At 45.0% G+C, this 26,223-nt stretch overlaps 2 protein-coding genes across 2 annotated transcripts in view; one reads left to right on the forward strand and one right to left on the reverse strand.

Moving 5' to 3' along the window:
- Window positions 1-26,223, reverse strand: part of LOC311010064 (scavenger receptor cysteine-rich type 1 protein M130-like) — a gene marked incomplete at its 5' end in the record, with an annotated part of 423,347 nt that overhangs the window by 231,985 nt on the left and 165,139 nt on the right. The gene's annotated exons all lie outside the window — the stretch shown is intronic.
- On the forward strand, window positions 1,016-21,129 carry LOC311010015 (cilium assembly protein DZIP1-like; the record flags this gene model as incomplete). Its single annotated transcript, XM_084004498.1, has 17 exons — window positions 1,016-1,342; window positions 13,411-13,495; window positions 13,625-13,740; window positions 13,819-13,977; window positions 14,065-14,202; window positions 14,282-14,344; window positions 14,421-14,549; window positions 14,894-14,942; window positions 15,031-15,081; window positions 15,249-15,308; window positions 15,771-15,946; window positions 19,079-19,283; window positions 19,528-19,702; window positions 19,787-20,127; window positions 20,271-20,392; window positions 20,474-20,633; window positions 20,916-21,129. 17 exons carry the CDS (start codon window positions 1,016-1,018, stop codon window positions 21,023-21,025), a joined length of 2,466 nt encoding a protein of 821 aa, XP_083860624.1. The 3' UTR covers window positions 21,026-21,129.

The raw sequence follows: 26,223 nt of genomic DNA on the forward strand, positions 1-26,223 counted from the left end.
TGGCGACAAAACAAGCCCCCTTCCACGATTCTGCGATCCGAATTGGCTGAACAATCTGTCCATCAAGAGAGCCAGCGCTTCACTGGCTCTCGGCTGACCAACCACGAGAATCCCCAGGCAGAGAGCCAATAGGCAGAGGAGTACATTTTTGACTGACAGGTTTTATAGCCAATGAGCTTACGATTCCAGCGATATGTTACATGAGGGGAGGGGGCTCGAGGGTGAGAGCGCAGCAGCTCAGAAAGGTCAGACTGTGACCTGCAGATATGATAGTATGCAGCGTCTCATTACAGAAGGCTGTTATGTAAAAAAAACATTAAAAAAATGTTGGTTTTATTAGTAGTAGTTGTAGAACTGGTGAAATAAACAAAAAAAGTAGAATTATATACCTAAAAATACCCATAATCTCATGTGGAACACTTGTTCCAGATGCAGCTCCGTCTGACATTGCCCTACAACACTGCACTTGCAAAGCTCATTTTTGGGTGTCTTTTTATCCACTTTCTACCAGTTGTTGGTCAGGCTTGTGGCTGTGGCTTCATTCAACTTTTAGGCCTATATATAACAGCCACAGCTAACTTGTTTCATTCAAAAAGAAAAATAATTTAGGCGAGGCAAAAAAATTGCAATTTCCACTATGTTTGAGCTGCAGTAACTCAGTGTCAGTAACACTTAGAGTAAATCTGACACTTGCAGAAGAAAATTCATAGGGTTATCTTTCAGGAATGCTCAGCTTTGTGTCTGTAGTCATAGGGGTTCAAAAACAGTAACCATTTTACTTTGGGTATTCCGTTTTCAGCCTTTTCTTCAAAAATAGGACGGCCATTGTTCTCTAATAGTGACATAATGTTAGTGATTAGCATTAGCAATGTATTAACACTATATTTAGAATTAAAATACTTGGTACTTAAAGGCAGAGTAGGTTATTTGGGAAAACCAGAGACTTTGACTTTGAACGCATCGCCTTTAGTGCCGTCACAACCATGCTGAACCTATAGGTGGCAGTGTAACGAGTATGTATGTGCAGCAGACTGAGCCCTTACTGACAGCAGCAACACTTGCAACCCCAGGTAACCCCTCTGAACACCAGCCAGCAAGCAGAGAGGAATGCCAGCGCCGCCAGAAGCAGCAATGCAACAAGTCTGCTCCACCTCTGACGGCGCTGCATGCCGGAGCACCCATCCGTTTCCAGCAGGAAGATGGCCGCTGGAAACCTGCACAGTCATCCAACCCGCAGAGACCCCGCCAAGTTCCCACATCCAAAGCAGCGACGGACGGACCTTCGGGGGCGACCGACGACACGTCCTCCTTAACAAACACACACCTCACACAGCAGCCAGAGGTCAGCAAAGACGATTTGACCTCTGGACAAAAAGAGACAAGTGAACAACAAACTCACCATGGTTGAGTGTGTGAACCAGAGCACAGCAATCCCTGTTCCAGGTACGGTCGTCCCATTCAGCCAAGGCAAGTCCTCGACTTCTAATTGGCTGAAAAGGGTGTATGAAGAACACTGGTCTTTTTATATAAAACACAAAGAAAGAAACTAGTTGTGCCTTTTGTTAAATTGTTCACTATTGTGAAGAAAAGGGAAGAAACAGTTGATGCCTCATGAAAAAAAAGTTTATTTGCACAGAAGGACTGTAATGTATATCTAATTTATAAATGAATGTTGTATAATACATTAATGTAAATATAATTCACAAACTAATGTATCTATATAATTTATAAATCAAATGTATTCATTCATGGATATATATTTATAAATCAATGTATATGTAATTCATGAGTTTAGTATGAATTAATACATAATGGTGATAATAATATAAAAAGACAGCGGTGGAGATACTTTCAGTTTACTGAGATGGGGTTCGACTCCCTGTAGTGTCCTGTTTATTATAATTATTGTTATTATCATATGAGTTGCATTGACCCACCTTCATGGATCCATTACTTGTATTAAAAATGATTATTTTTATATATCATTATTATAAGTATTACTACTATCTCATGTTACAAATAGACAATGGTGGTGTAGTGGCTAAGGAATAAGACACATTATCAAAGTGTTGATGGTTCAAATCCAGGTTTGAATTTTACCGAATGACTTATTTTCTACCTTGAGTTCAGAACTATTTATGAAAGGCACACTCACACACATGTATCACCAAGATGACTTTAATTCTCAAATGATTTGATGTTGGATCGGCACATGAAGCAAACATCTCATGTTAGGTTGACTGGAAACTCTTTGACTTTCTTCATTATTTCATTCACCACTAGGGGTCCCTAGCGTACTTATTTGAAGCTTTGGGGTGGAACCACTTTGGTGGTTCATCTGGCTGAGAGGCAAGGGTGTAGGTTTCCCTAATTGGCATGTACCATTACCTTTCCTTCACCCCATAAAGAAACAAATATGTGTGCGTCTCATTCCACCTGTGTATCCACCTCTACACACCCGTCTGATTTATGTCTATGATTTCAAGTGGTTTATGCTCCTTGAATCTTTAATGTTAATATATCTGTGTAAATGTAATATTCCACACATTGTAATTCCTCTGACTTCCCCTGGTAACCCCACGTTTCACGTTGCAACGCTATGAACTGTGGGTAATTCCCTCAGGTAAAGTCAGCATCGAAAGTAGTGGGCTCAAAATGTCCGTGAGCGAGCCCTCGCGCACTTCAGGACTTGATCGTGGCACAGACCTGGGGCCTCATTTATAAAACTGTCAGTAGGATCCTTACTAAAAGTGTACGTACGCCCAAAAGCCAAAGTTTGTGTGCGCCAAAAAAAAAAAATCAGATTTATAAAACAGGCAAGCTGTACGCAATGTTCCCTTTATAAGGGAGGGTGACAGTGAGGAGGGTGACGGTGAGGAGGGTGACGTGAGGACGGCACAGCTTCCAAGTCGGCGCAAAGCAGCAGTGCACCCTGGGCGCATGGCACATCAAGCGGTCGGGTGCTGCTCACTGATGCCGTCCTGCAACTTCAGCGAGACACAATTGAGACACAATCACCGCCATCAACAACGTTGCAGATGAGCTACAGCAAACACGCTCTGTGATGCAAGAAATTGCCATATTAATAAGTGACTTTGTTAAAATGAACAATGATTGTTGTCTTCCTTATCTTACAAACCCCGCATGACATCCTCACGGATGTTGATACCCCTCCAGTCGGGCTGGGGGCCGTGGCTCACTGCGGTCACGCCAGCCGCCGAAATCTGTTGCGCATCTATTCCTGTACTTACGGTACTTAAGTGCCCGAAGTTACCAAAATGGTGTTGAAAGCAGTTTTTATATCAGGTGCAACGGTTAAACATGAGGAAAATGATGGGTTTGCTAATTTCTTCAATAGATCTTTGTTCAGAGTGACTGTGACTAGCAGTTACACAGCAAATATCAAGTCATTTTACTGGATGGTTTTATAATAAAGTCACCTCAAAATCCTGAATGTTATTATAGAAAATATCGAGGCATTCTACTGTATGGTTGTATAATAAATTCAATTCAAAATCACTCCCAGTATCAAAGTGCACACTGGCGAATGGATCATTTCCTGATTTTCTAATCTAATCAGTGGTGTTTCCTTGCAGAGGCCAAGGGAAGCCAGGCTTCCTCCGTTTTTTCAGAATATAACCATCATTTAATAAAATCACTTTTTTAACAGTTTCCGTAATCCCTCTGTGATGTGTCTGTCGTCTCCTCCTCGTCTCTCTTCAGTAATTATTGAGCGTTTCATGATGTGTTAAACAGCGCCCCTCTAAATGTTACGGGGTGAATGAGTGTTGAAAACATGTTACTGCACCCTGTTGTCTGTGAGGAGGCCAAGCTGTGCTGAACTCCCTTGGTGGAAAAAAAGAAAGGTTTTCTTACCTTTAATGAGGAGAATTACGTCCGCACTGAGTGGCTAGCTGGTAGCGCCAAGCTACAGCGGCTATTCTGCTGGCCCTGTCTCCTTTTTGACAAGGATTCCTGCTCCCTGAATAATCATATAATAATAATAAGAGAGAGAGAGAGAGAGAGAGAGAGAGAGAGAGAGAGAGAGAGAGAGAGAGAGAGAGAGAGAGAGAGCTCAGCGTGTGTAAGTCCTGGTAAAATGATGCTGGGCGCTCTAATAGTTCATCCGATCACGGGAAATAGCAACATATAAACTGCAACATCCGTTTTTCTGCTCCCACCCCATAAAAAACATACACAGCTTCGAGGTTGTGTCTCACTTGGCTTCCTCGGAAATGTTCCCCACGCCACGCCACTGGATCTAATGGAGGGTATTTATTGTATCCTGTATTACATGCAGTCGGCCGTCTCCTCCTCCTCCTCCTGCGGTGACAGCGCTGATTCAATATTTCTAAATTATTTTGATTTAAGATACGAGTTGGATTTTAAAAGAAGGTGTTTATGAAAAAAATTGCATGCAGTAAAAGCATCAAAAACACTGCTGGAGTTCATCATGATAACACGGATCTAACGTATGATATGGAGTGTAATTAAATGTGTGCGAGTCATCAAAATGATAATAGTTCTTCTCACGTTTACTTCCTACAATCTGACTTCAGTTCACCACAGCTCCATCTGTGTCGCTGATTCCCCTCCAGTCTCCAGAATGTGCGTAGATTTGAGAAGTCTAGGCACAGTGGTTTGGATCTGGACCTGGTCTAATGAGGTCTTGGTATAAAACAAAAACGGCAAAATCTCCCTTTAGCATTTTCACAAATAAAATAAAAGTTTTACAGATACAATAGTAGGTGTCAAGCAAAGCTGATGTCTTACCTAAAATGTCTAAAAAGTTTTCACATCAAGAAATGTCACAAAAAACAGTCAATCAGTGGACAAACAGTCGCACTGCACAATGAGTTAATTTCCCCTTAACTTTCCCCTTAAGTGCCGAATCGGAGGCTGGCGAATCGGAAGCCAACTTCAGCGTCGTACTAATGTTACTGTGGCTGCGGGTTTCACGGCTGAGTCACCGCCATGGTCACTTCCCAGCTTCGCTCTCTTAATCATTCTATCGTCCAGGAAGTTTGATAATTAATGAACCAATGCTTTGGTAATGAATATAATGCCACTAATTACTTGTGATAACGTGGAGCATGCTGCAGACTATGAACTCAAAACTCTGTTCTGAACGGACATTTGGCCGCGTCGCCCCCCCTCACTGCTCCGTGTGTCTCTGCCGTCTCTGCTGTGTGTTTGTGGGGGAACAGCGGGCTGGATGACGCGCTGGAAGAGCGGACAGCGAAGCGGAGAGACCACGGAGAGAATGAGACGGACTTTGGGTCCAAGTTTACTGGAGTCGTACAGTGAAATGATTCATTTAAACCGAACGTTAGAATGGGTTTTTCGTGTCCTCCGTTATGTTTTACACGACAAACGGAACGTCGGATTAAACAACACGAACGTCAGTTTGAAGGTAAAACAGTTGAGTCCTAATTTCACGTCAAGCGTCTGGAAACAGGTGAACTTGTTGTTACTCTGAGGTTGAGACAACCAGCCCGTCCTCCCTACCACCGCTGTGTGTCTTCACAGCAGCAGAGACGCTGACAGGAGAGGAGCAGTGACGTCACAGGGCTGCTTAATGCAAGTTTCAGTTGGAAACTTTCCATGGGAATTATCAGGAATTCATGGGAATAAACCTGCAATTTACAAAACTGAAGGTTGGTCCTGAACAGGGATTTTTAATATAGTTGGGGAAAATGTACTTAAGCATAATTTTGACTAAAACGGACAGATTTCATGCAAGTACACTTGAGAGTATGAATACTGTTATCTTATTCTACCGAGAAATGCCACGTGCACCATCCAATTTCACACAAGCTAATGTTCAAGGAAAGTCTTTGTGTCTAAATATTGTGAAAAGACATACGTGAAGAATGCCACAAAACTGCAGCTGCATATTGTAAAGTGCAAATATAATATATGAATATTTCTCAAATTCCCCAGTGTAACTTCCCATGGAAAGTCTTCAGAAAATGTACTGGAAATGTTCTGCCGCTTTGCAACCCAATCTTTGAACAGATACACTACAATAATTGTCAGTCAAGTTAACTTCTACATGTTAGTCCAAAGCCCTTCTAGATCACCCAGGTACAAGATTTAAACACTAAAATAGACTTTCATCTTAAAAACTGCTTCCAGGACACCATGGACACCAAAATGGAGCCACAGAAGGGCGATTCCAGGAAATGTGAAGATGCTTCAACAGGACCTCCAGCAAGCAGAGTGATTAGAGAAGTGAGTATTTTGTGCTGAGTTCAGAATAATGGAGTCCCGTTCTCTCCAGGAGGGAGAGCTTGTGAAGCTCTGCTTTCCATCTTGCTTTAATATTCAGAGAATGGTCTCTTTTCAATATCATTTAGATATTCTGGTTTTGGTAAGTAGCTTCTTTTACAGGCTTTTTGAAAAATGTCTAGGATCTCCTCTCCCATTGTAGTATCATTTTTTAAATATTTTGCAGACAAAGTCCTTGATTTGTAAATACCTAAAGTGATCTTGATTCTGCAGATTAAAGTTGTTGTTAAAGGTTAAAAACCCCGTCAATCAAAAAGTCAGGCCGGAGGTAAAACTTGGACGGCGTGCCTGTGTGTCGATGCTTACTTCCTGATTGCACACACTCTGCCGTCTCGAGCACTAGCGCGTGCACGTGTGTGTCGTTATCAGCTGTATCAGCAGCTCCACCCCCTTCCCCCTCAAACCGCCTCTCCTTCCACTCAGCTGTTATTGCAACATACACTTAATACGTTCAGGCTTTAACAGGCTGACGTTTCCTTATCAGTAAACTGTTACCATGGTAACTGACTCTGTGAAGCTAACCTGCTCGCTGGCAGGTTTTCTTCAACAAACTGAGTTTCTCCCAATCTGTCTCCTCCATTTTGCTGATCCTGAACCAGCTGTGGAAACTTGCAGAGTCCTTTCCTCGTCAACCATCGATATGGAAGCACAAGTGATTCTAGTAGCCTCGCGTCTGGAGAGGATGTTGATTACTTAGTAGAACTCTTCAGTTTTACCTCACCATCCATCACACATCTGAACAATATTCTCCGGCCTTACATTTCTTTATTTCATATCGTAATCTCAGACCAGATTCTTTGCAGAGCTCTTAAGGCAGGAACACACCGGCCCAACCGTTGGACGTCTGAAGCGTTTGGAGAGGCTCGGACGAGGTCGGGAACACATATGTTTGGTGTGTACAGTTGCGTCGGAAGCTTTCGGAGCCGCGCGGACGGAGGCATGCGAAGTCTGAGGAGGTGGGCTGTTGGACGTCTGAGCCATTGGATACTCTGATTGGCGGTGTGCTAGCGAATCAGAGTATCCAATGGCGGTGTGTGGGCGGGGCGGAAGTGACGATGGTAAACAACATCTCCGTTTCTCCGTATTACTCGTTCCTTACTGAGACGAAGTCTTCGTAAAATAATGAGGCCGAGAGCACACAACGCGAGTGTCACCCTAGCCAGAGTCATCTTTCCAGAAATGCCAAGTATTTAGTCCACAAAGGTCTTCTCGAGTCGAACGAATACTGAACCAAGACTGTGGCTGTGTCCGAAATCATTCCATACTCCCTACTCCCTATATAGGGGAGTTTCTCATTTCTTGAGAAAAAAATAATTTTCAATAATGAGACGATCACTACATCGTCCTCACTGCTATTTTTATTTTCAACGATCCCGATCGGATCCAGGTGGACTTCAGGACCAGGTTGCAGCACTACCGGCACCCCACATCTCCGCGATCCACCAGACCTGAACAGGCTGCAGTCCGTCCCCGACCCCAAACTCCTCGGCGATCGCTCGCCACAATCTGTCCCTCATCTCCGCATCTTTATAGTCTTCAGACTGTCATACGGCGCTTTGGTTTGAGTGACGGTTTTTGACGGACGAAGACCCCGCCGCCGCCCATCGCCGCCTCTCGCCGGCCACCACCGCCGCCGGCCACCACCGCCGCCGGCCACCAGCCAACTGCCGCCGGCCACTGCCGCCTGTCGCCGGGCGCCGGCCGGCCGGCCGCTCGCCCAACGTCTCATATAAATAATTAATATATATCGCGTTTTTTTTAAGTAAATAAAGGAAAACATCACACGCCGTTTGTGTCGTCTTGTTCTGCTCTGCAATACATATATTAAATATTAACATTTATTATTGTACGATTATTCATATTTCTTCCGCTTTTTCCTGCTCTCTCTCCTCTTGTCCCTTCGCGATTTGTCTTTCAGTGCAATGCATGATGGTAAAATTTGCTCGGCTAGTGACCATCGGCTGTACACTACTTTTCACGATGCATTGTGGGAAACTTTGAGTGGACTATAGGGAATAGTAATGCTCACTACACATTCGGACACCCCTACAAAATGGCGAACTCCCTATATAGTGCACTATATAGGGAGTAGGGAGGGATTTCGGACACAGCCACAGGTGTGTGCATTGTTTTTATCTGCACTCCGTTCCATCATTTCCTGTTTTCCTGTTTTGGAGTACTGGCACGAGACTAGCGCCACCCGCTGTTAAGGAGGCTTATTGCATCTCGCGCAAGCGCAGAACGTACACGCTGCTGTGTTGTCGGAAGCACGTCGAAGCGGTGTGTACAACGCAACTTTTCTGCCGAACGGGTCAGACGAGAGGCAACAGAGTGGGCGGAGAGTGGTCGGATAAGGCAGTTGGACGTCTGGGCGGTGTGTAGGGGCCTTTAGGTTTTTTTGCAAACGGGAGTTTTCTGAAATGTTTAAGGACATTTCTGTGTGTTGAAGCAGCGTTCTGTTGGAAGTAGAAATAGCCACTGATATTAACTCTGTTTAATATGTGAAATATGATTAAAACCATGTCTTAGGCTGCACAATATTCTTATGCTTCATTTTCAGCTGCAGCCACATTCTTTTTATGTCTGTGGGATTAAACCTAAATCAAAACTCTTCTTTTTATTTCCACAACTTTCAGCCATGACCAACAGGAACTGAACCTCAGTCGGGTTTGTATTAGTCAGCGTTGCTTACCGTTACGCCGCTGTACTGCGCTGTGGACCTAAAAAGAAATGTTATTCACTTTGAAATCAAATGACTATTTAATTCGGTCTACATTTGCTTCCCAGACCAACTATTGCTCCGTTGCTGCAGCTGTGTTGCTCCGCTTTCTAAGGATGAGCTTGTTTTCTCCATAAACACAAAAGTAAGTAAGTATCTCTAACTCTCCTGGTTGCTGATGATGGCTTTGTATAGTCGGCAGGCACACGCATAACTCAGTATACATACTCAGTAGGTCCAGAGTCTGGGGTCAGGTTCAGAGTCCGGGGTCAGGTTCAGAGTCCGGGGTAAGGTCCAGAGTCCAGAGGTCCAGGTCCTGGCTGAAGTTAGCCTTGATCCAGTTCCATGAAAGTATGTCTCATGTCATGGCATCGGTCACCATGGAGATGTATCCTGTGGAGCTAGCCTGCTCCAGACCGGGCTAAGATTCAGGATCTATCGGTCTTATCTGTATCTCAGTCACTTTGTTGGGAAACTAATGTGTTCATTCCGGTTATCCCACTGCTCATTCCAAGTTTCCATCCAGTGAAGTAGCCTACTGTCATTATTTAAACAGTGTGACCATATTTTTACATTCATTCATATCAGAGGTCTTCAATGTTTTCCAGGCCAAGGGCCCCTTGGCTGATAGTGACACGGTGGAGGGCCCCCCTATTACATATCATATTAATCATGTTCCTTATTAAGCCGGGCCAATAATAATGTGTAGTGCAGCCTATAGTGCCATGTATACTGGTACTTTGTAATGATGTATGTATGCAATGCTTAGCCATTAAAATAATAATTGTTGACAGAAATATATATTTACAGAACATATTGTAAATCTATGTTGGCATTTCTACATCACAATTTCACATTTACACAACAATTAACATTTATATTTGCTTATTAGATGTTGTATTAATGTTCATGTGTATTTTTGAACATATTTTACATTTTGTAAGAAAAAAGGTTTGGGATCAAATAATGTTGGGGACCCCCTGCTGGAAATCCGTGGACCCCCTATGGGTCCAGGACCCCATGTTGAAGATCTCTGGCCTATATTCATGGATGTTATTGAATTGTGTTCATGAAGCTGTTCATGTTGTTCAGCAAAGGTTCACCGTGCATCAGTTTATGACCGGCTGGTCCCATAACCAGACTGTGAGCCCCCCTCACTCCCTCTCTTTGATTCTGGTTGTAATGTATTGATAAAGCGCTGGATCACTATTGTAAACTTCACCCTGTATGTTCCTCCTCAGCCACCGTACCTGTCAAAGTTGTTTTCTAGAGTATTTGAGCGCCAGATTAAAGCGGTGCAGGAGGCCGTGACAAAGGTGGAACCCCTCTGGAGGCCGAATGCAGCTAAAACAACACAAACAGATTTACAGGTTCAGAATAAAATGAGCCTCCAGAGCAATAAAATATGAGGTGTTCTGAATAAAGAAAGCAGCAGAGCTGAAAACATCCTGCTGCTTTATGAAGGACAAATGAAAGTCAAAGTCAGACTGAAACATGATGTCAGTGAACTGACTGAGACACAGTCAGTTACAGCAGCAGTTACACACAGACTGCAGTCAACAAGGAGACGACACACTGAAACACTCAAATATCATCCTGCACCGTTTCTCATCATCATTTTCCTGCTACGAGTTTGAGGGACAATGTTTGAATTCAGAAGTTAGAAGGAATCCAACAGGAATGGACAGCTCGGAGCTTCCTGCAGAGATCCACATCCACTGAATCTCTTTGGCTTTTGGACTGTTGGTCGGACAAAACAAGACATTTAAAGACTTCACCTCGGATTCTGACAGACTGGGCTGCACATTTTATACCGTTTACTGGTGTTTTATAGACTCAATGATTGATTACTAAAACATTCAATAGATCCATCAACAGTTAATATAAGCTGTCATCCAGTCTCCTCTGAAAGACTTGATGTAGAAACATCGAGCAGAAATAATAAGACCACACTGACAGCATTAATCTGATAGGAACATCTAAGTGGTTTCCTGGTTGTCATAGTAACAGTCATGTAAATGTCCTCAGTAGGTAGATTCTTGTCTGATAAAAGTTTTTTGGTTTCCCAGAAATGCAGTTCTGAGAAATGTTTCTAAGTAAAGAGTAAAGCTCCACCTCTTCCTGTACACAGATCTAGGACAGCACAGGTCTAGAATGAGACATGATGTCCCAGATGTGCTCAATAGGATTCAGGTCTGGGGAACAGGCAGGCCAGTCCATAACATCAATGCCTTCATCATGCAGGAACTGCTGACACACTCCAGCCACATGAGGCCTAGCATTGTCATGCATTAGAAGGAACCTAGGGCCCACTGCACCAGCATATGGTCTCACAATGGGTCTGAAGATCTCATCCCGGTACCTAATGGCAGTCAGGGTACCTCCAGCAAGCACATGGAGGGCTGTGTGACCTTCCAAAGAAATGCCTCCCCAGACCATCACTAGCCCACCGCGAAACCGGTCATGCTGGAGGATGTTACAGCAGCAGAACGTTCTCCACGGCGTCGCCAGACCCTGTCATGTCAGTCACTTGTGCTCAGGGTGAACCTGCTCTCATCCATGAAGAGCACAGGGCGCCAATGGCCAATCTGCCAATCTCTGTGATCTCTAGCAAATGCCAATGGCATTGCACGATGTTGGGTTTTAAGCACAGGGCCTATTTGTGGACGTCGGGCCCTCAAACCACCCTCATGGAGTCGATTTGGGACCGTTTGAGTTGAAACTTGAACATCAGTGGCCTGCTGAGGTCATTTTGTAGGGCTCTGGCAGTGCTCCTCCTGTTCCTCCGTGCACAAAGGAGCAGATATCGGTCCTGCTGTTGGGTTGTTGACATTCTTCGGCTCCTCCACGTCTCCTGGTGTACTGGCCTGTCTCCTGGTGTACTGGCCTGTCTCCTGGAATCTCCTCCATGCTCTTGACACTGTGCTGGGGGACACAGAAAACCTTCTTGCCACAGTGTGCATTGATGTGCCATCATGGATGAGTTGCACTAACTGGGTAACTTCTGTGGGTTGGAGAAACCGCCTCATGCTACCTCTAGTGGTGCAAACACTGGCAACATTCAAAAAAGAAAAAAATCTGGCAGAAAGGCCAAGAACAGAGAAATGGTCTGTGGTCACCACCTGCAGAACCATTCCTTTATAGGGATGTCTTGCTAATTGCCACTCGTTTCCACCTGTGGGCTGTTCCATTTACACAACAGCAGGTGAAATTGATTCCCAATCAGTGCTGCTTCCTAATTGGACAGGCTGATATCTCAGCTACAATACAGGGCTCCAGAGTGCGACCATTTTGGTTGCTAATGCGACCAAAATTTTTATGAGTGATTTTTATGAAATCGTAAGCACAGCATCTCGTTGTGTTCTCCTGATGGTATCGTGGTCTAAATCAATAAGAGACAGAGCTCGGACGGGTCCTTGCCTCTGATTGGCTGTGGTCCTTTTCACTGCTGTAAATTGTGTCAGTTTGAAAAATGTGAGCGAGCTGAGCGGGTACCCCTGAGCTCTTCGATTTTCTTCGAAAATGAAGAGAGGCAGAAAGCCTGGCCCCGAGACAATTAATTAATTAATTAAAAAGCCCCAAAATATGCCTTCAGACAGGACTGGTTGAAGCAATTTCCCTGGCTGATGTACGATGAAGAAAGGGACTCAATGCACTGCATTTATTGTCGGGAGTGCGGTCAGAATATGGCCGGTAATAGTGCGTTTGTGGAAGAGTCTCTACGAAGGAGTGCGTTATTGTCTACTGCCGCATTTTGCATAAAGGGAGGCCGGTCAACATGTTAATTGGACATGTCGGGTGGAGCATGGACACACACAGTGTTTGAAGGCCCACATTACAGCATGAGACATCATGAATAGGAAATTGTATAGTAGCCTATTCCTAATATTATTAAAAATGAATAGCCTAAGTAAAAACATAAGTAGGCTAGGCTAAGATCACATAAACAGTTTTCCATTTGCAATCTATAGGCTAGTGACCTGTATGATCTTTTTATTCTTGAGGAATTTATGCTGCCACAAAGCAAGCATTTGCTGCGTTTGGGCATCAGTGTGCAGATTGGCTGGAGAAAACGGGTGCTCTGGGTGCTGATGGTGCTGCAGTTAACCTAGGCCATAAGGGGGCGTCATTATGTAAAAGGAGAGCGATGAAAAGGTGACCTTTTGGTGTTAAAGGCGACGCAATGAAAAATGTGGGTGCACATGAATTTTGTGCTGGTGCACCTTAAAAAAAAAAGTTAGGTGCACCAGTGCAACCAATGCATAAAGTTATTCTGGAGCCCTGCACAACCTTGATTTGAATTGAATATCCAAAAATATGGCTTGAGCTTTGCTTTCTTTGTAAAAGAAAACTCACAAGGTGATATATTGATACCTGTATTTTGCGTTTCTTTCTTTTAGTGTCCACATTGTGGAAAGTCCTTCCTCAATTCCTCATTCCTCCAGAATCACATCCAGCGGCGGCACCCTGATGAGTACGAGACCGGTACGTCGCACATTAAATCGTTTAAGGATGTCTTGTGAAGATGTATTTGCAGCTGAAATATGATACGCTTCCTCACATTGTGTTGTTACACAAACATCTTGTTTTCTTTGTTCTTCTACGTCCTTCCAGAGTTCCGGTCAGACAGTGAGAAGAAATCTCAGATCGACAGCCTCAAATCGGAGATCAGCGGTCTGAAGGAGCAGATTGTTCAGCAGCAACAGGACCTGCAAGCCAAAACAGCTCAGGTAGGAAAAACGACACCTTTTAAAGCAAAAATGCCAAACTTCTGGTTCCTGCTCGTTTGATTTCCGTCGTGATTCCAGGAAAAAGAGCAGCAGTCCCTGCAAAAAGACCTGCTGAGAGAATTGGAGCGCTTTAAGGCGGAGGAGATGGCGCGCATGGACAGAAAGATAGAAGACAGCAGGGACGGCATGCGTAGAGAGATGGAGTATCTTTACACCCGGAACATTCAGGCTCTCAATGTACGAAAAGAATACTTGGATGATCCATTTTGGTTCTCCAGCATATATTTCATTCATACCTTTTTTTTTTACTATTTTTATTCATAGGAAGCAAATCAGAATCAGACCGCCAAGCTTGAGAAATCGTCCGTCCCTGTTCACTCGCAGCCAGAGAGAGATCTGGACAACTACAAAGAGATGCAGATCCAAGCCATGCAGAAGCTGGAACACCAACTGAAGAAACAGGTCAGTGTCGAGGCCAGATGTTCTTTCCATAATTACAAGAGAATGAAATCCTTTTGAGGACACAAATATTCTCCTCTAGGATCAAAAGTGGGAATCCAGGCTGCAGGAAATAAAGGGCCAACACGAGTCTGAAAAGAACCAGGTATGTGTTCTTATCAAACCTCATCATTATTATGTCGTTTACGTGTAATTTGAAGCCGTGAAACGTCGCCTCCCAGTTGCTGAACGAGCTGAGCAGGATGCAGACGTCCGTGGCGGAGCAGCAGGAGAGCGGCCGGCGGCTGCAGCAGGAGATGGGCAGGAGGCTGCAGGAGAAGGAGCGCACCATCAAGGCCCAGAGAGAGCAGGTTATAACACTTACACTCGCACAGCCAGGAAGTGAGGCGGGGGGTCAGCCCTTGTTCAGGATATCCTGTATTTGGCCTCAGATTGTGTTGTATTGAGACATGATGATACTGTATATTTGACAGGAACCATAGTGCACAGGAAACGGATACTTTTCCTGGAATGGCACCACAGTTTCCCATTACTCGCTAACAGCTGAGCAGCCAGAATTCACAAACTTGCATTGTTTTAATAAAAAAGTTGATTATTACTTATTATTACTTTTGATTACAATTATTACTAGTCATTAAAGCAGATGGCACTGACAAAACCACCAATCATAAATGCTCCTTTTCCCAACTTCCAGATGCGGAATATTTCCTCAAATCCACCCACCAAACTAGTGGAAGTACCAGGTATGGAGACCATTTCAGTTCCTTTTTGTTTTATTGAAGGAAACGTCATGTACGATCTCAACGCATGCATGTCTTCTCTGTCTTCCAGTCATCGTCAGTGCACCAGCTCCGGAGCCTAAACCAAAGAGAGTTGTGCTCGGTAAGTGAGTGGCTGTCGTCTTATCAGGAAATAAGAAACTGTCACTCCCAGAGAGGCTGAGCATGCGCTTCCATGCATGAAGGATTTACATAGACAGCCCCCCTTTAAAAAAAACATTTGACCTGACTTTTATCAACGCCCTTTGACCTCATGTGCTGTCCAATTAGAGGAGCCAGTCTGTGCTCCTAAGCTGGATCCTATACAGGAGCTGTCAGAAGAGGAGAAAGGTAAAACAGGCAACGAAACCACCGGAGCCGACCGACTGCATGATGTCTGCATGGATGCATCAGTCTGTTGTGGGCAGCCTTTTTCCTTAAAGGGACGGGTTGTGTTTTGTTGTGCTGGGATGTATAAGGTACTCCCTCTGCTACAGTGGACCCTCATACATCCCCACTACAAACAATCCAAACGATCCACTTTTCAGAAAGGGAGCTCCTTGTCTGACATTCGTCGACGTTGCCGATCATTCCATCCATCCGTCATCTGGTTGCCTTGTTTGCTGCAAATCAACTAACTTGTAGACGTTCTCCTCTTCTGCCTGCCCCGCTGCAGCCACATCCATTAACCCGACCTTGCCTTTGGCATCGAGCTTGCTGTGAAAGTTGACAAATGCATGCGTATCGTTTCCCCCTATTTGCCGCCTGTAACCGTAGCCTGATGGTCCAGATTAAAGGAGACCTCTTTTGTAGACTCGAGCAGCTTCTCTGAGAGGCGGCCAGCGGAGAAGAAGGCCGAGCCCGTGCCAGAGAAGAAGCCGAGGCTGACCAGCAGTGCTCTGAAAAGGAACCCCAACATCAAGAAAGAGATGCGGCCGGATCTGGAGCAGGCTGTTATGGAGAAGCTGGAGAGCCTGGGAGTCAAACCTGTAAGTATCTCAGCTATGCCTCCCTGCAGTCTCTCCACTTCCTGGCCCTCACAGAGACCTGGATCACCCCAGAAAACACTGCCACTCCAGCTGCCCTTTCAACTGCCTACTCGTTTTCACACTCCCCAAGACGAACAGGGCGAGGAGGAGGAACTGGGCTCCTCATCTCACCCACATGGTCCTACCAGGTCCTTCCTCTCGACCACCTACCCCAATCTACGCTTGAATTTCACGCCGTCGCTGTCACCATTCCTTTCAAACTCAACATCATAGTGATCTATCGCCCACCCGGTCCTCTTGGTGACTTTTTGGATGAGATGGATGCCCTCCTGAGCTGCTCCCCTGATGATGGCACACCGCTCGTCGTCCTCGGTGACTTCAACATCCACTCGGGAAAGCTACACTCATCTGAATTCATCGACTTCTTTTCCGCATTTGACCTTACGCTCTCCCCCTCTCCACCAACTCACCGGGCCGGGAACCAACTTGACCTTGTCTTCACAAGATCCTGTGGCATCTCGGCAATCTCTGTTACCCCGCTCACCGTGTCCGACCACCACTTTGTGACTTTCTCCCTCCCCATGAAGCCCACCACATCCCTCCCCTCTACGCCTCGAATGGTCACCAGCCGCCGCAACCTGAAATCCCTCACTCCCTCCGCTCTCTCCTCAACTGTTATCTCCTCGCTCCCATCCTCGGAACAGTTCTCCTTAATGCCTACTGAGGAAGCCTCCTCTATCCTGATGTCCTCACTCGCCTCTTCTTTGGACACTCTCTGTCCCCCAATCGCACGACCGGCGCGATCATCTCCCCCCCCTCCCTGGCTGTCTGAACCTCTGCGAACCAACAGATCATTGTTGCGAGCGTCAGAGAGAAAATGGAAGAAATCGGGACAGCACGAGGACCTTGCTCACTACCACCTCCTCCTCTCTGACTTCACCTCAACTGTTTCGGCAGCTAAATCTGCCTTCTACCTGGCAAAGATCAACTCTTCTGCCTCCAACCCCAGGAAACTCTTCTCCATGTTCTCTTCCCTCCTCACCCCTCCTACCCCTCCGCCCCCTTCCTTCCTTACTGCCGATGACTTTGCAACTTACTTTACCAAGAAAGTAAATGACATCAGCTCATCATTCACGCCTATTCCCTCCCAGAAGACATCTCCCCCAACTCTCAACTCGGATGGTCTTACCAGCTTTAGCCCCCTCACCTCTGAAGACGTTCACGCACTTGTTACATCTAACCGTGCCACCACCTGCTCCCTTGACCCGATTCCCTCCTCTCTTCTCCAGGACATCTCACACGACATCTTGCCATTCCTCACCACCCTGATCAACTCCTCCCTCACCTCAGGTGTCATTCCAGCGGATTTTAAGACCGCTATCGTGAAGCCTCTCCTGAAAAAACCCACCCTTGACGCTACTGACATCCAAAGCTACAGACCTGTATCTCTTCTTTCATTCCTCTCTAAAACCTTGGAACGTGCTGCCTACAACCAACTGTCATCCTATCTCTTGCGGAAGAACCTCCTAGACCCTAACCAATCAGGATTCAGGACTGCCCACTCCACTGAGACGGCCCTCCTCACTGTGACCGAGTCCCTGCGAGACACCAAAACATCATCCAACTCCTCCGTTCTCATTCTCCTTGACCTATCTGCTGCATTCGACACAGTCAACCACCAAATTCTCCTCTCCACTCTGGCTGAACTTGGCATAACCGACTCTGCTCTCACCTGGTTTACATCATACCTGACAAACCGCACCTTTCAGGTCACATGGAATGGCTCTATGTCCAAACCCTGCTCTCTGGACACGGGTGTCCCTCAAGGCTCAGTATTAGGACCGCTTCTGTTCTCACTATACACCAGATCACTAGGTTCTGTTATCACATCGCATGGATTCTCCTACCATTGCTACGCTGATGACACCCAGCTGTTCCTCTCTTTTCCCCCGTCCTCTGACGCTCACATTGCAACTCGCATCTCGGACTGTCTGGCTGACATCTCTGTCTGGACAACTGCACATCACCTCAAGCTTAACCTGAATAAAACCGAACTCCTCTTCATCCCAGGGAAAGACTGCCCTCACATGGACCTGTCGGTCACTGTTGAGGGCATCACAGTATTTCCTTCCTCAACTGCGAGGAACCTGGGTGTAATCCTCGATGACCAACTATCCTGCACCCCCAACATCACTGCTGTGGCCCGATCCTGCAGATTTGCCCTCTACAATATCCGCAGGATTCGGACCTTCCTCACAAAGGATGCAACGCAGCTCTTGGTCCAAGCACTGGTCATCTCCCGCCTTGACTACTGCAACTCTCTCCTGGCCGGACTCCCGGCCTATGCGATTAAACCATTGCAGCGTATCCAGAACGCTGCAGCACGCCTTATCTTCAATCTACCCAAATTCTCCCACGTGACCCCCCTCCTCCGTGACCTCCACTGGCTCCCTGTTGCAGCACGCATCCAATTCAAGACGATGACACTGGCCTTCAGGGCCATCAATGGAACGGCACCTGCCTACCTTCAAACACTGGTCAAACCTCATGCCCCGAAGCGAGCACTCCGCTCCTCTACTTCAGCTGGCCGGCTGGTACCACCATCGCTGAAATCAAACAAATGTCGCTCAGCAAAGTCCAGACTCTTCTCTGTTCTGGTGCCTCAGTGGTGGAACGAACTCCCGACCAATGTCAGGACAGCAGAGTCATTTGCCATCTTCCGAAAAAGGCTCAAGACTCACCTGTTCAGACTTCACCTCGACTCTACATAGCATGACCCATTAACACCCTCCCTCGACCCCCCCCCCCCCCCCCGCAAAAAAAAAAAAAAAAAAAAAAAACTCGGATCGTAGCACTGTTACTCTTGAAGTACTACTTTACTCAGATGAGGACCTAGCACTTGTTCTATTTTTAGCTCTTACTGCATCGGCAATGATACGTCGTGGTTTCTTTGTTTCCTTCTTTGACAAATGTACTTATTGTAAGTCGCTTTGGACAAAAGCGTCTGCTAAATGACCTAAATGTAAATGTAAATGTAAATGTAAGTACCTGCAGCCGTTTGTTGCCTCCGTTGAACTTGTTCAGATGAAGAATGCCCATCATAAGCAGAACTTCCCTCGACCCTCCTCTCAGGATCAGAGCGGTCTGAAGGACAGAGTGCTCACTTCCATCCTGGCCAAGGTGCATTCAAAGCGGGAGAGCGTCGCCAAGGCGATGCCTGAATACTGGCGCCACCGGGAGGAGATAGCCAGCACTGTGGAGCAGAAGCTGGGCGGCGAGAGGAGAGGCAGCGACCCTGCTCCCGAGTCTCAGTCCAGATCCAGACAATCGGTTCAAGGCGAGTCATCAAAAAGCCTCTTAGCACGTGAGATCATCTCCCCTAAGTTCTAGGAACCACACTGTACTACTTTGTACGACTAGCTTGTCATCCATGCATTAGCGGCTTGTAATTGGTTTTGACTGTGTGCACACATCACTATCGGTCTAATCTGGGAAAGCTCGTTTGCTGCCACATAAACTAACATAAGCTCTGACACACAGTCTGTGTCTGATCCTCTAATAGTGTTTTTGTCTGCGTGCAGTGTTGCAGATCCGCCCTCGATCCAGCAGCCTGCCGTCCAGAGCCACCCAGGTGATGTCTGGACCTGCAGTCAAACAGGCCAAGACGCCCCAGCCGGCACCCAGGATCAGGACCGCCGTCCAACCCAAGACCTCTACGCCCAACGTCAAGTCCGCTCTGAGGACCTTCACATCCAAGTAAAGAGAAACTGGATAAAATAACATGCTTTCTGTAGGTTGAAGTTGAACGATGTGTTAAAAACGGTTTCTGTGATTCTCGAGGACCCCTCCTTTCAGTTCAGATGAGGAATCGGAAGAAGAGGACACGGATATTGAGGAGGAAAAACCCCCAAAACACCAGAGGGGTAAATCGCCACAGTCGAGACTAAACCAGGTCCAAATCAGACCAAGCAAAGCCAGGCCGGCTCCAGCCAGACACTCCTCCAGCCCCCAGCTGGCCAGGGGGTCGCTCGGTGGTGGGACCAAGACCGCGGTGACGAAGATGGGCAGCGACGAGGAGGACGAGTGGTCGGAGCTCAGTGAGCTTCTGGAGATTGACCCAAAATGTCTCCAGAGTTACAAAGACCAGAACGGCAACGTGGATAAGAGGAACTCTGGCAAAGGCAAGTGTTCTGTTCTGAGTCCAGGTTTTTTAGTTTAGTTTTTCATTCATGGTAAACAAAACTCTGAAAACCTGAGAAATCAAGGATAGTATTTAGAAATGTCAACTTGCATTAATGAGAATGTATTTTATGAATTCTTTTAGAGAACAAAATCAGTGACCTGGCTGGAAAAATGGAGAAGCAGTTTGCAGAGAGAGCAATTAAGAAACCAGCAGGGGGCATCAGTGTGTTTCCAGAGAGGCAGGACGAGGTCCAGGAACTCACGGTGAGCTTCACAAGTAGTGTCATTGTGATGTGGTGGAAAAGCCGTGTCGGCCGTGTATGAATGACGTTTCTGTGGTGACAGTGCACAGATCTAGAGGAGAGCAGTGAGTGGATGGTGTCCTCCTTAGAGGACAGACAGGAAGTGTCCAAACCAGCCCCGGGCTCTGGACCAATGAGGAAGAGCCTGGACTCCCCCAGCACCAGTGTCTGGGGAACCTCCACAGGAAAGGGAGCCAAATCAGGTCAGCCCCAGTCATAACTTAATGATCTGATTTTTTTTTTGTTACTGTAATGGTAGTATTAAATCCTCCTATCGGTACTCTGTATCAGCAAGTACTGAAATACAAGTACCAGCACTTTGTCTAACTCTTAATAATTCATGTTGATGAATTATGTCAGGCTTGTCTTCTTTATTTCATGGGCTGTATATTGAAACAAAAACATGGCGCATTTGGGTACTGACAGGGATGCCGGTTACCGCGGCAACACTTGGTGCTGTAACCCTGCTGTGTTGTGCCCGGCAGGTCTGACCGAAGCCGGAACAGGAAGCACCCTGAAGAGCAGCCTGTGCTCCCTCAGCGACTTCAGCGACTCTGAGGACATTAGCAGTAAATACAATAAACACTACAGCTGAGTACAGGTGATGCAGCTCTACGTCAAGCACAGACACAAAGACCTCCACTCTTCAGACACCTCCAGTCCATCCTACTCTTCTTATATGGAAGCTGTGATACAGAGAGAGAGCAATATGAAACGAAGGGACATCTGGGCATAAAAGAGCATTTTATAAATACGAGAAATGAGATATTCCTGACTCACCTTATGCCTTGTGCAAATCCTTTACTTGCCTTAGACCATTTCAACCCCTGTATATTCACTGAAAATCTAACCCACACCCCAACCAGATGAGATGCCTAATGTAGTTTGTGTAACGTTTTGTAAATCACATTTTTATAATGCCTTCATGTGTTACATTAAGAAACGAGATGTGCTTTTTGTATAGAAAATAATTATACCAGCAATAAACGATTTCTGTGGGCTACACACACGACACACGCCGTCGAGATTCTGTTTTTTTCTTCAACCAAGCACAATAACCACAAACTGATTCATTACTTATTTGTCACATTCTCATTTTTGGTTTAATAGATGATTTTTTTTTAGCCACGTTAAAAGTTATAATTGATGTAAAAAGCAAAATAGGAATAAAGACATGTATCTGTTGTATTGCTGTACAAAATTCAGGATATATAAGTATATGATCTATGAAATGATCTATGAATGTGATCACCTTATTAAAGAACTACCCAACAGTAGTTAAAGTTTAAGTTATCTAAACTTACCAATGTAGTTTAGTTATCTAAACCTATCTGTGGCTTTGTTGTCTCAACCTAACTATGTGGTTTTGTTTTTCGCTAAGACCACAGCGGGGTCCCGACGGCGCGCCACAAACCTGAGCCGTTCTTTCTGTTCCGTCGCTCTTCATTTTCCCGTCGTCATGGTTACAGACGGACCTGGGCAAAGTGATGCTGGAGGATTACTTTCAGCCGTTAGTGAGCCCGGGTCTCTTTTAACATGACTTTGTACCTCCGTTTTGTAATGCCGAACATGCTGCTCACTTGGACATGTGACAGAGCTCTAGAGAAGGTCAAAAGGTCAACCCCATCCTGGCAAGGAAAGGCGTTTTCATCCATGGGTTCGACTCCCGACGGTTGCATTCTAAAAGATTGAAACTGATGAAGGTCTACACGTATTCAGTGTTGTGAAAACATACGAAATAAAGATGACAGCTTTTTCCAACTCGTATCGACTCGTGATCCTGATTTGAGTCCACGGAGCCCGGAATCTTCCATCTGGTCTGCTGAATTTACTCTGTCGCATGATGTCGCACAACATGCTAATTCTGGGAACATCGTGAAATCTGTAGCGTAAATGAAGCATTAAGCTCAGTTTTACCCATTTAAGGTAGCTAGCTAGTGAGCTAACTGCTAGCATGTTGGCTATTGTTACCATTACGGTTAAGTTCTCTAATAGTGACATAATGTTAGCGATTAGCATTAGCAATGTATTATATTAACACTATATGTAGAATTATAATACTTGGTACTTAAAGGCAGAGTAGGTTATTTGGGAAAACCAGAGACTTTGAACGCATCGCCTTTAGTGCCGTCACAACCATGCTGAACCTATAGGTGGCAGTGTAACGAGTATGTAAATGTTAAATGTTGATGAATGCCTTGTCCTTGCATTTGTCATGTTGATTAATTTCCAAATGATACAATTGTATATTTTATTGCTTTATTTTATCCGTTTTTAAAGTGTACTTGTATATTTTTTTAAAATATTGTTTGAACCGGTTAAACAATTCAAACTGGTATCCAATAGCAACAATAGAATACGCTATGTCACATGGAACAGGTTGGATCAAAGGCCACGGAGAGCTTCAAGCAGACTCTCCAGGAGAAGGAGGAGCAGTGGGAGACCACCGAGAGCTCCTTGAGGTCCCAGCTGGACCACCTTCAGAGCCAGAGCCCCAAGAAGAAGAAGTCTTGGTTCAGAAAGCTCATGCCTGGCTCCAGAGGTCCACGCTGAGGTCAGGAAGCACATATATTCTAACTGAATGTATACATCATATAGAAATGTATGTATATATACTTTTTCAGTCCAAATCCTGGTGAGCAGCAGACTGAGCTCTATCTTACCGACAGCAGCAACACTTGCAACCCCAGGTAACCCCTCTGAACACCAGCCAGCAAGCAGAGAGGAATGCCAGCGCCAAATGATTATTATTATACATCATTATTATAAGTATTACTACTATCTCATGCTTCAAATAGACAATGGTGGTGTAGTGGCTAAGGAATAAGACACATTATCAAAGTGTTGATGGTTCAAATCCAGGTTTGAATTTTACCGAATGACTTATTTTCTACCTTGAGTTCAGAACTATTTATGAAAGGCACACTCACACACATGTATCACCAAGATGACTTTAATTCTCAAATGATTTGATGTTGGATCGGCACATGAAGCAAACATCTCATGTTAGGTTGACTGGAAACTCTTTGACTTTCTTCATTATTTCATTCACCACTAGGGGTCCCTAGCGTACTCATTTGAAGCTTTGGGTGGTTCATCTGGCTGAAAGGCTTTGATGTTTCATGAGGCTTCATCTCACCATCACTACCTTCAACACAACAGGTTTCCCACACATCCTCACTCAACACCATCTTCCCCCAAATGACCCGCTTAAATCCCCCCAGCACCTCCTTTCCCTAATTGGCACGTACCATTACCTTTCCTTCACCCCCTAAACATACAATAAAGAAACAAATATGTGTGCGTCTCATTCCACCTGTGTATCCACCTCTACACACCCGTCTGATTTATGACCGACGTAACGGCAGTCCGTCGTCACATACTGTCAAATGTGGGGAGTGTGAGAGGCTGTGAGGGCTTGAAATGGTAGAAATACAAATAGGACATCACTCCGCATGTCGCTTTATTTTGATGATCTGAAAGTGTTGGTTTTTATTTCACATATTTTACAGCCTGATCTGAACGTCTTCCAGGATCTTATCATCCCAGACAAGACGTCATTGTCAAATCATTAATTTGCTAGTTTTACTTTATGATGACATTCCTATGATTTCAAGTGTTTTATGCTCCTTAAATCTTTAATGTTAATATATCTGTGTAAATGTAATATTCCACACATGCACTTTGTCTGTGGGTAATTTCCTTCAGGTAAAGTCAGCATCAAAAGTGGGCTCAAAATGTCCGCGAGCGAGCCCTCGCGCACTTCAGGACTTGACCGTGGCACAGACCTGAACCCTCAGGGACTAAATGGCAACGAGCATCAATGGTCTTCTCTAAACCATGGCAAGGTTGTAGTATGGGCATTTCCTACTATGACAAACTATATATACGTCTTATATTCCAATTCCAAACAAAATATAAACACTTTGAAAAGTGAAATACACTAAAGAAGAAAGGACTACTGCCACCGGCGGAGGGAGCCTATTTACCCGACAACGGCCGAGGCGGAGCGACTCAACGTAACGCGGTTCTTCAAAGAGAGGACTTTTTCCCGCTCAGCTAACTACAGCGGCAGGAGGTGAGTTTAAATGATGTCATAAATTATGTTTTCCATTAATATTAGGTGTAGCAACGTAAAGTAAAATCCTTCGGTTCATTTTTGGGGACGTAATATTCGTGTTTACTAATTGTTTTGTCGCTCGGTGGACCGACACTATCGTAGCTAGTTAGCATTAGCTAGCTAGCCTCCACTAATATGTTACTGTGGCTGCGGGTTTCACGGCTGAGTCACCGCCATGGTCACTTCCCAGCTTCGCTCTCTTAATCATTCTATTGTCCAGGAAGTTTGATAATTAATGAGCCAATGCTTTGGTAATGAATATAATTCCACTAATTACTTGTGATAACGTGGAGCATGCTGCAGACTATGAACTCAAAACTCTGTTCTGAACGGACATTTGGCCGCGTCGCCCCCCCCTCACTGCTCCGTGTGTCTCTGCCGTCTCTGCTGCGTGTTTGTGGGGGAACAGCGGGCTGGATGACGCGCTGGAAGAGCGGACAGCGAAGCAGAGAGACCACGGAGAGAATGAGACGGACTTTGGGTTCAGGTTTACTGGAGTCGTACAGTGAAATGATTCATTTAAACCGAACGTTAGAATGGGTTTTTCGTGTCCTCCGTTATGTTTTACACGACAAACGGAACGTCGGATTAAACAACACGAACGTCAGTTTGAAGGTAAAACAGTTGAGTCATAATTTAACGTCAAGCGTCTGGAAACAGGTGAACTTGTTGTTACTCTGAGGTTGAGACAACCAGCCCGTCCTCCCTACCACCGCTGTGTGTCTTCACAGCAGCAGAGAGGCTGACAGGAGATGAGCAGTGACGTCACAGGGCTGCTTAATGCAAGTTTCAGTTGGAAACTTTCCATGGGAATTATCAGGAATTCATGGGAATAAACCTGCAATTTACAAAACTGAAGGTTGGTCCTGAACAGGGATTTTTAATATAGTTGGGAAAATATACTTAAGCATAATTTTGACTAAAACGGACAGATTTCATGCAAGTACACTTGAGAGTATGAATACTGTTATCTTATTCTACCGAGAAATGCCACGTGCACCATCCGATTTCACACAAGCTGATGTTCAAGGAAAGTCTTTGTGTGTAAATATTGTGAAAAGACAAACGTGAAGAATGCCACAAAACTGCAGCAGCATATTGTAAAGTGCAAATATAATATATTAATATTTCCAAAATTCCCCAGCGTAACTTCCCATGGAAAGTCTTCAGAAAATGTACTGGAAATGTTCTGCCGCTTTGCAACCCAATCTGATACAGATACACTGAAATAATTGTCAGTCAAGTTAACTTCTACATGTTAGTCGAAAGTCATTTGGAATATAAATCTTAACTTGAAATGGGAAGTCATATAAACATATTCAAGTTGTTTTAACTTGAGATGGTGAGTTACAATAATGCAGACGTGTGTTTGTGTGACTCGGTAAGGGAAGTTTTCTGGCATTTATAATGTAAAACAATTATTTGTTTTAACTGATAGTATGAAGTTGTAATAACTAGTGGTTAAAAGTAGGGCTGCAGCTATCAGATCTTTTTGTAATCGAGTAATCTACCGATTATTCCATCAGTTTATCGAGTAATCGGATAAAAATTAACATTGTATACAGCTCCCATATACACATACATGACTATAAAAAGCAATAAAGATAAGAAAAAAGGAGAGAAAAAAGCTAAAGATTAATGTTTTTTCTTTATTTAAATCTCAACGCAAACAA

The sequence above is a fragment of the Eutrigla gurnardus genome (assembly GCF_963514095.1).
Source record: "Eutrigla gurnardus genome assembly, chromosome: 24".
NCBI lineage: Eukaryota > Metazoa > Chordata > Actinopteri > Perciformes > Triglidae > Eutrigla > Eutrigla gurnardus.